Source organism: Cimex lectularius, unplaced genomic scaffold (assembly GCF_000648675.2).
Source record: "Cimex lectularius strain Harlan isolate CLEC.00 unplaced genomic scaffold, Clec_2.1 scaffold105, whole genome shotgun sequence".
NCBI classification, from domain to species: Eukaryota; Metazoa; Arthropoda; class Insecta; order Hemiptera; family Cimicidae; genus Cimex; species Cimex lectularius.
The window spans coordinates 600594-611024 of NW_019394178.1; the positions used below are offsets into that span (position 1 = coordinate 600594).

At 32.8% G+C, this 10431-nt stretch overlaps 1 protein-coding gene across 2 annotated transcripts in view; it reads left to right on the top strand.

The window, feature by feature from the left end:
* Positions 1 to 5218, top strand: part of LOC106664814 (transcriptional activator cubitus interruptus) — a 64962-nt gene extending 59744 nt beyond the window's left edge. For both annotated transcript variants that reach the window (XM_014390827.2, XM_014390828.2), the window contains exons 6-15: positions 61 to 249; positions 403 to 552; positions 621 to 785; positions 1459 to 1695; positions 1760 to 1912; positions 1974 to 2106; positions 2178 to 2353; positions 2472 to 2570; positions 2641 to 3135; positions 3227 to 5218. In XM_014390827.2, coding sequence (XP_014246313.1) covers positions 61 to 249; positions 403 to 552; positions 621 to 785; positions 1459 to 1695; positions 1760 to 1912; positions 1974 to 2106; positions 2178 to 2353; positions 2472 to 2570; positions 2641 to 3135; positions 3227 to 3706 — 2277 coding nt within the window. In that variant the 3' untranslated portion in view covers positions 3707 to 5218. The remainder of the gene's footprint in view (positions 1 to 60; positions 250 to 402; positions 553 to 620; positions 786 to 1458; positions 1696 to 1759; positions 1913 to 1973; positions 2107 to 2177; positions 2354 to 2471; positions 2571 to 2640; positions 3136 to 3226) is intronic.
* Positions 5219 to 10431: the final 5213 nt, after the last annotated feature.

Genomic DNA, 10431 nt, shown 5'->3' on the forward strand with positions numbered 1-10431 from the left:
CAGTAATGACTGTGAAACATATATGGATTATATTTAATTATAAAATTAAATCTTCTGCAGGAAAAGGCTGAACAGAAAGTAATAACTGTAGATACGGAAACGCCAAACAAGAAAGTAATTAAATCTGAAAAGACGATGACTGATGATGAAAGCCGTTTGATGAAATCTGAACCTGGTGATTTTGTGGCCACCGATTGCCATTGGAAGCATTGCGGTTTGCAATTTCCAACTCAAAGGAATCTTGTCAATGTTAGTATTTTCAGTACTTTTATTATATCTGGTTATCCTGGTCTTCCTAAAGTAATGAAATCAGCAAGAATAAGACTAGGATGATCTGAGATGATCATATTTTATGTTACAGATCTCACATTACATTTCTTATCATAATTGTTTTTCTTTTAGCATATTAACAACGACCATATCAATGCAAATAAGAAATCATTTATTTGCCAATGGGAAGATTGTTCAAGGGATGAAAAACCTTTTAAAGCTCAATACATGCTTGTCGTACATATGAGAAGGCATACCGGAGAAAAGCCTCATAAATGCACGGTAGGTTATTTCTCAACAACAAAATTTTATGTCTACTCAAAATTGAGTTTTCAATGATTTTTGTCTAGTTTGAGGGCTGCAGAAAGGCTTATTCGCGGCTTGAAAATCTCAAAACGCATTTAAGGTCTCATACCGGGGAGAAGCCGTACACTTGTGAATACCCAGGGTGCAGCAAGGCTTTTAGCAATGCCTCGGATAGAGCAAAGCATCAAAACAGAACGCATTCTAATGAGGTAGGCTTGATTAATAAAAACTTTAACTTTGTAAGGATTGATTCTTATTCATAGTTAGAACTTTGTTTCATGCAATTGATCTAGAATATTGGAGAGTAGGTAAGCTTTAATTTCAGTAATGGATGATTCAAAATTTAGATATTTTATTTGTTTAAAAATTGTGGGGACGATAGAACTGGTAAGAATATATGATCCATACATGTATTTAGCAGTCATATTTTATCATGTCAATTATATTAATTAATACTTTTATAAGGACTTGGTTGAGATAAAAAAAGCTCAAGTAGATACAGCAGCGGCAAGTTTAGCAGAAGGTGTTGAGTTCAAATCCCGTATGTGTCACTTGCTTTTTAACTCAGCCAAGACCTTAGATTAAAAGTATAATCAATTAAAATATAAAACATGTCGGAGTGGATCAAGGCGAGTGTATGTCTAAATAAATCCAGAATTTTTTTTTAAAATCTTTTAACTGTATGTAAGCAGTAATGATCAGGGATGGTAGGCTCACAACAAAATTAAAATTGCTTAGCCAATTAATTATAAAAAGTGTAAAAATATTTTACAATTTAACATTATATAAAGAAAATAATTGTAAATTATTATTATTATATAACTATGTAACCCGGAAAAATTTTAAACATAATTCCAAATGTTTGGTTTTGTCTTCCCACAGAAACCATATGTTTGCAAAGCACCTGGCTGTACCAAACGGTACACAGACCCAAGTTCGCTTAGGAAGCATGTCAAAACGGTTCATGGTGCTGACTTTTACGCCAATAAAAAACACAAAGGGAATGGCAGTGGTGACGGGGGCTCTGAAGATGGTAATGGTGGAGCTTCACCATCAAGGAGTGATGAGCCACTCAGCACAAAATCCGCAAGTGTATCAAGTCCTAGTATTAAATCTGAGGTAAAGACTTCACTATAATACAAATTTAACTAAATTAACGTTTTACTCATAAATGACTTTTCAGGAGACCAACTCGCCAGCTCATCAAGGCAGCCCGATGTCAGCTGTCCCAAATACTTATACATTCTGTGATGATCCTATCAGTGACAGCAACATAAGCAATATGACAAACCATGGTCTTGATGATAACTGGGCAGATGATGCTCAAGACATGGATGTAAGGATGCACTTTATTATTCTACCTCATTAAAAGTTACTAACAATTTAATTTTTTTTAGCTTTACGACTTGCCAATTGCTCTTCAAGCAGTTGTTGGCCTAGCACCTCCACCACCTATTAACAGGAATCACAGTAGGCTTCAGCTTCATAATAAACCTTCTGTTACATTACCTCCGTTACCAGCCATCCAAAGTAATTAACCTTGGAATATTATATATGTATATTAAAAAAACTTCTTTTAAATTAATATAATTTTTATTTAGATAATGTAAACAGAAGAAATACTCAGACTGGTTTGACTGATCTGAACAAGAGAATCACAGACCTAAAAGTCGGTAACAAAACCATAAATGTAGAAGTGAGACGTGACTCCAATTCAACAGTTTCAACATACTATGGAAGCATGAAAAGTGATGGTGAATCAAGGCGAAGCAGCCAGGTAACATAAAATTTTTATCAGTAATTTGACAAGTTAAATTCTGTCGTATTTCCAAAATATTTACCAACCAAATTTGTTTTAATAATAAATAAGTTTTGATTTTAAATTATTTTTGCAGATGTCACACCATAGACCAAGTAATAGTTCTTTGTATGATCCAATATCTATCGGTTCTTCAAGGCGATCCAGCCAACTTAGTTCTAACCTTGCTGTACAGGTAACTCATATTGATACAAAATTTATTAAATTTTTTTTATGATGGTTAAAATAATTTTTATTTTTAACAGCCTCAAAATTGTGGTTGGGAAGATAATGGTGAGGGCAGGAGGATGTCAGAACCGATTCAAAGTACCACAGTTACATCTCCACCACCAAGGCCCAAGTCAACTCTGCCCTCTATGCAACCTCTGAACCCCTCAGAGCTGTCACACCACCCAAACCAAGAAGTTGTACTGGACGAAGTTGGTGAAGGTGAGATGCTAGAGAGCAAACTCGTTCTACCCGACGACATGGTCATGTATCTAAATCAAGTGGCTGAAACGAGCAATCACTCAAGCGGAGGCATGTTCGATATGCCAAACTCGCCTCAGCAAAGGCTGACACCTGTGCCCGGAGTGGGAAGTGGTCGGTTGACTCCGAGGGGAATGGTCTGTGGCAGGAACACACCCATTAAGAACTGTCCACCAACCAGTCCTGCAAGAAATGCCCACCCACAGTCTTACAATACTGGTACTGTTCCAACACCATTTTCGACCATGCATCCTCAACACAGAGTTACTCAGGTAAATATAAAAACTCATTTTATAATTGTCTTGAAAAAAATTTATAATTTCCTCCTAATTGTGGATTTTAAAATAAATGTGTTTGTTTTAGATGCCTCCACAGTCAATGAATGAGCCAACGTTTGTGAATATGCAGCCAATGAGTCCAAGTATTGGCATGCAAATAAACAACGCAATAAGTCCAAACTGTTATCAGCAACAGCCGCCTATGAATAGCCCTGCAGCTGCAGCAACTGCGCCTACTCAGAACCACAATGTGCATCAGATTGCAGCAAGACATTGCAACTGTAGCAACCCAGCTGTGTGCAACCACATGCACCAGTATGTCAGTGGACAGCAGTGTGGCTACCAAGACCCAAAAGAAGACACGCAGTGCGTCATTGGTCAGACATCTGCGAACCAAATGCGACAAACAGCATATGAAAGGACACTAGAATATGTTGAACAATGCCAGGGTTGGGTTGTTTCAAGCTCAAACAATCAATCTAATTGTAATATGGTTATTAATGACATGACTTCTTCTTTAAGCAGTTTGTTAGAAGAAAATCGTTACTTTCAAATGATTCAGTAATCTTTTTAAAAAAGTGGCAAAACAAAAAGAAGATATGTAAAGGTATTTGTAAAAATTGTAAAGTCATGATTTCACTACTGATGCTGTTATGTGCCATGTACTTTTGATAAAATTTCAATATTAATTGGTAAAATAAATTAACATTACTGTATGTTGAACAGTATATATACTGTATTTTATATTATAAGTTGAGGGTCCTCTGTTAAGATAGCCTATTTTGGAATATTTGGAGAAAAAATGAAAATTTTTTTGTAAAGTTAAAAGGTATTGAATATCGTCGTTATTTATTTTAAAATATATTGAATTTACGTTAAGAAGTTTCTTTTCTTCTAAATATGGCAATTAAGAAATTCTTAGTGAAATGTTTATAGTTTATTACAACAAAGCTATCACTGTAAAACAAGTTATTAGAATTTTTCTATCCATAAGGGGCCATTTATTCTTCCACTCTATAGAAACATTTATAAAATATTTTTCTGAAGAATTGTATATTTATTTTAGCAAATTTGATTTATTAAAAAAATAATAATAAAGGGAAATTGCTCATTACATTTTGTGTCTAGGTAAGTTTAAATTTGTATCAAAATATCCCTTCTGTTACAATACTAATATTGGGTTTTTCTTCTGGTTAAGAAAATTATATTTAACCATAACATATTTTATTTTTATGTACATCTCTCTGCATTTGGAATTTTCTGTTTTTGCCTATAAGAAGGAATATTTTTCTTTTTTCAAACATTATTTCAAAGGCAGTCTTATCAGTGGCACCTTTATGGAAGCATATATAGTTATGTGATAAAATAACATCACAGATTAATTTTAGAAGTTTTACAATGTGATACAATAACAGTTCACTAAGTGACTTTTATGTGATACTAGGTAAATATGTTATATATATATGTTGCTTCTCATTATTTTTGGTCTTTTGTTTAAACAGACAGTTTGTAATTTAATTTAAAAAAAGATTAAAACAAGAATAATGCCTAAAAGGATTTGTACAGAAATTTACCTGAATATTACAATCAATCTCAGAAAAGTGGATAACACGTGGACAAGCTCAGTAAAAAACCCATAAATTGCATAAATGCATTTTGCATAAATTTATATTTCCAAAATATGCTTTTGAAAAAAAATTATATATTGCATAATATTTTTTTCAAAAGCATATTTTGGAAATATAATTTTATGCAAAATGCATTTATTATATATAATAAAAACGTGAAGAACAAAAATGCGATCATTTGTTTGTCTTTATAGCTATCGCACTTATGAAGAGAACTATGACATCAGAATGTTTAAATTAAAAATAAATTTGGTCTCACTATCCTTCTTCCTGTCCACGTTCCTCAGGGATTGTAAAATTTGGTTTAGTGTTTCCAATATGTAGTGAAATTCGTATTGAACTGTCCTGTGTACAAATTTTGTGTAATTAAGAATAACAAAAATTTAGCTTCTTATGTATAGACTCTTGTATATATTTCTGTAAATTGAAAAAAAAGTATCCAATTAAGATTTTTTTAAAAAGAGATTTTAATAAAACAAATGTAAACGTATGTCCATTTTGAGATGTTAAATTTATCAGGTCATTAAATGTTTAGGTTATGATAATATTATTAATTTGTTAAATGTTAATAATAATGATATAATTTATGATCTCCATGTTGTATATACGTTTATTAGTTTTCCCGTATAAAACACATTTTACAAATAAATTGATTTTATCAATAATTTGTTTTTCTATATTTTCCCCTTCAATTTTTGATTGTTAAAGTTTATAATACTAGACAATGGAAAACAGCAATCCAAAAATACAGAAAGGAAAAACAGTACTTGGCAAGTTGTGAATTGTAGGATTACACATGGGACCTGATGGCGAGGGAACCACCTCAATGCTTGACGTGCGGAGAGGTGGTAACTGTAAAGCATTCGCTTGTGTTCTGTAGAAAATATGCGCCTCTACGAGACAAATATGATTTGACGCATAGCTTATGGGAAATTCTGGGGGTCGAGAGAGAGAGAGAGAGAGATAGACCGATTGAATTCTTCCGTCAGACTGGATTGATAAGCTTAATTTAATTTTTGTGTAAATTATTTTATGTATGTATAAATGTAATGAAATTTAGACAGCTTTAACCCTAGTGGTTGTTTGCCGATAAAAAAAATATTTTAAAAAAATAGATTAGTGTATGCATTTTTTCTTTTCTAAATTATATTAGACAAAATGCGTCTATTAGAGGTGGATTATGTAGATTTAATCTTTGTAAATATGTACATTTGTATATGTTTTATCTCAACTAAAAATCTTAATTAATTGAAATATATTAATTGGTCAAGCGGACCACGAAAACTAGTGAATTTGTAAATATGGTTGTACTCACGGATTTGTTGTTTTTAAAAATCCGGTTTTCGCAAATTAATGCTCATCATCAGGATAAAGGAGTTACAAGCACGTTCTCGACATGAACTGAGCGGACCCGCCAATCCACAGCCAACTTCCAATGAGCAGATGGTTTTTATTGGCGCTCAATTTTCACTTGCGAAAAACGTGATCACAATTAAATATTATCTTAATAAATACTGTAAGAAAATAATTTTAAATTAGGGACAAAATTAATTTGTACGTCAATTATTACATCGAACCAAAATCTATTATATATTTATGCATTTCAATTTTACATTTTTTCATTTCAAATTTCAACCAACCTAGTTTCCGCCATTTGTTGCAACTGTATAACACGTTTGTATTTAAATTTAAATTGAAGTTGTATTTTGCTTCATTTAATATTTCAATACAGAAAATTTGTTCAATTTATGCAAATGTTTTTTTAACTTTCGTTTTAATTTCTTTGCCGCTATTTAATATAGCAATCATTACAATTAAGTTGGTAAACCCTATGAGGATCGGCGGGTTCACACTTACTAATTTCGAGTGACGTGCTTTTAACTCTTTTCAACCCGATGATGAGCTTTAAGTCCTGATCGCTGTAAACAACAAATTTGTGAGTAGAATCAATCTTTTAGAAAAAAACTATATGTATCTATTTTTGTTCTTTAAGCCTTCACCCATGGTCCACGTGGGAATCGAGAAAATGGAAAATTTATGTTTATGATTCATATAACCAAAAACAAATTTTTTGAAAATACCTATTGGATTTTATTCTAATACGAATTATGTTTTATGAAATGTCATTTAATAGACAAACTAATTACAATTAATAGCCGGCGACAGTGGTTGGGCTCGGGGGGGAGGGGTTTGCTGTCAAAAGCTAGGTCAATAAACTACCCAACGTATGCAATTCCAAGTCCTTTCGTTCTCACGTTCATTCTTAAATACATTCACTCCTATTTACATACCATTCATTCAATTAGGGTGAGTTTGATGTTCCTCTATCATCTTTTATGCATATTATACAACTAACCTAATTGAGGGTCATTGGGGTAGTTGATATTCGTCTATCTCTCACATCACACATTCACGCTAATAACTACCTTCACTTTCAACACAACCTTTACACATATTATACAACTAATGTAACTGAGGGTGGATGGTGTACTTGATATTCCGCTATCAACCTGCTCACATTCACGCTAACAAATACATTCACTCTCAACACAAGCTCGGTATACATAACTATTATTTCTATTTCCTCCAAGAATTGGAACAGGGGACCCAAATACTCAAATGTTCAAGCACAATTTTTAAATCGGGTGGCATTCCTGCTCGTTCTCTGTATGAAGCCAGGGAATTGAAACTTTCAATTAGGTGGGATACGTTGAGCAACCTTTCTCTGCATTCGAGACACTTATGCGGGCTTTGGCAACAATTAACGACAAATTGTCATTTATATGCATGAGAGAAGTGACTCTTTTCTGGGATTGCTAATTCACATGTGTATGCATTGTTGGGCATCCTCACTTTTCTGTTTCACTAGAGGGTTCTTACTTAAAAACTAATCTCAAGTCTCGTGAAAAAAGTTTTTTCTCCTTTCGAAAATTTTGCAATTTTTTGCTAATTTGCTTGGTGAGTGCACTTTTTCATAGTATAATAGGGTGGCGCATTTTTCAATGCACCATGGGTAAAACAATGCCAAAAGGGGCTCTGAAATAATTTTCCATTTATTCTTGATAACAACTGAAAAACTTTTATTTCCAATCTTGGAAATTAATCTGCGATATGGAATGTGTGCTTGTAATGGTGAGTTTGAATGTGATTATAGCATTTGTTTTTTAAACAAAAGATTATTATCACTATTCAAATAAGGAATCTTATAATAATTTTAGCTGAACTGTTAGTTCAAAATCCACTCAGGAGAATACTAAGAATAAGTAAGTAATAATAGAGCAGCGGTGTATTTAGCCGAAAGTCATTGGTTCGAATCCCGCTCGTGGCACTGGCTTTTTTATCTCAACCAATACCTATCATAAAGATTAATTAATTGAAAAATTTGGTTCATTGTTTTTCTTTTGCAAACACACAAACAAAAATGCACTACACTGTTTATGAATCTTATTTCTATTATTAAAAAATTATCTTTTATGATTAGTTCCTCATTCTTTCTATATTAAAGGATAGGGATAGGGCTAAATGGCCTTCTGCACCTTGATCTGAATAGATCTATTCTGTTCCTCTGTTTATTCTTTTTAATTAATTTATTTATTTTATTAGTTTTTTAAATTGTATTTTTTTTATAACTCTCTGACCAGTTTCAGAGTTAATCAACCTTTATACTCTTGCCAGTAGCTTCTTAGTGTAGGATCTTGCTTGTGGCTTTTCCCTTCTTAGTTGCAAGAATTTGCACCTAGAAAGACCTTCACAAAAACAGAAAATGTGTTCTGCGATCTCCAGCTCTTCTTGGCAGTATCTGCACAGAGTTTCTTCATTTGTACCCTTACCCGGCACATGTGTCTTCTTAGGTGGCAATACCCTGTCAAAAGTCCTACCAAAATCTAGTAATTCCTTTGTAAGTTTTACGGATGGCCCTTATATGAATCTCTTTGCATGTTTCATGCCTGGGGTATTATACAGTCTTATAATTAGTTACTATTTATCTACAAATCTCAACTTTAACTTTACTCTTTAAGGAGTAATGGAATAATAATAATACTTTATTTGACAATTATTATAAATAACAAAATATACACTTTAAAAAAAGAACATAAGTATTTACAGCAACGCAATATCCATCTGCTAGGAGTCGAGATTACTGATAAAATATTTAAAAAAGATAATAAAATAGCCAGTAAAATATAATAACATTCCCTGTGTTTTATAACATATTTGAAAAAAAAAAGAAAACAAAAACAACAAAAATTAATTAATTAATTAAAAAATATAAATCAACAATAATAATAAAATAAAATAATCTGGTGAACATAAAACAAGATAGATTTATATACCATTAATTAAGTAAAAATTTCTTCTAACAAATCAAAAATTGAACTCTTGTACTAGTTCCCAGCGATAAAACCAGGTGTGAGGAGCGAATTTTATTAGCTGCAGGCTTGGCTCATTTAAAAGTTTGACAAGGCTTTCTTCGGAGAGCACAGAACTACCCAAATAAGAAGGATGCATCTCGGACGAAATAGTACATTTAGCCTAAAAGTGCACGATGGTTTCCTTTTCCCTTGTATTGCACAGAGAGCACATTTCTGTATCCCTCTGGCAGTCTCTCAAGGGGGTAGAGTTAAGAAACAGAAGTTCTCCTTGGAGTTTGAAGAGCCAGCGGAGATCCCTCAGTTTTAGTGTTCTTCCATGTTTCTCATTTGTCAAGCAGAACATCATTTCGGTCAAGCCTCTTGTACAAAAGAAACCTCTCTGTTGTCAGTGTTCGCTCTAAAAAACCTCTTGTTATCGCTAGACCTTATATTGGAAAGAATGCACTGGAATTCTGTCATCCATTCAGAAATGTTGTCTCGAGAGAATCGGAAAGAAGGATTATATCTATCTGACAAGGAACTCCAGTACTCATACCAGAAAATATTTTTATTTATTATTTCCTGAGCTGTAATTTTCATGTAACGGTGACCAGGGAGTTTTAGGGTTTTGTATACATATTTAAAATGGAGCTTTAACGTGTGCAGAAATAAGGGATCAACACGGGTTTCTAAATATAGCATGTAATTTGGAGTACAAGAAGGCAAGTCAAACAACTGCTTGATGAAATATCTCAATGATTTTTCCAACTGATCATAAGGTTGAAAACCCCAAACTTGACATCCATATGTGAGAATGGAACAGCAAACCGCATTAAACACTTTAAATTTGGAAGATAAAGAATTATTTTAAAAAAAGAAAAAAGAGAAAGAATATAAAAGAAAAGAAATATAAAGAGCTATTCCATTACATTAAGGAGTGAGCTTTTGGAGAGTTGCTCTCGGTTAGTCATAAATATCAGATCCAGTTGTATTATATTGCCCCAGATTACCAGACAATACTTTTTACAACACAAAGCTTGCTGGCATATTAACATTAATAAATTGTTTGGTGTTTTTACTCTTAGGTTGCAGTTATCATTGGGAGGGGGTACCTGCAATTTTTGGATTTAAATAATTTATTTATACCTTATTTTTCAGCACATAAACTCTCAAAAAATTGACTCTGTGAATAACAAATTAATTGTTGTGGAATGTTATTCTTGGCTCATATGTGTGAGATAGCTTCTTGATGATCAAAATCTAAGCCTGTTGCTGGCATCTCACACTTATAGAGACAACACTGAATAAAA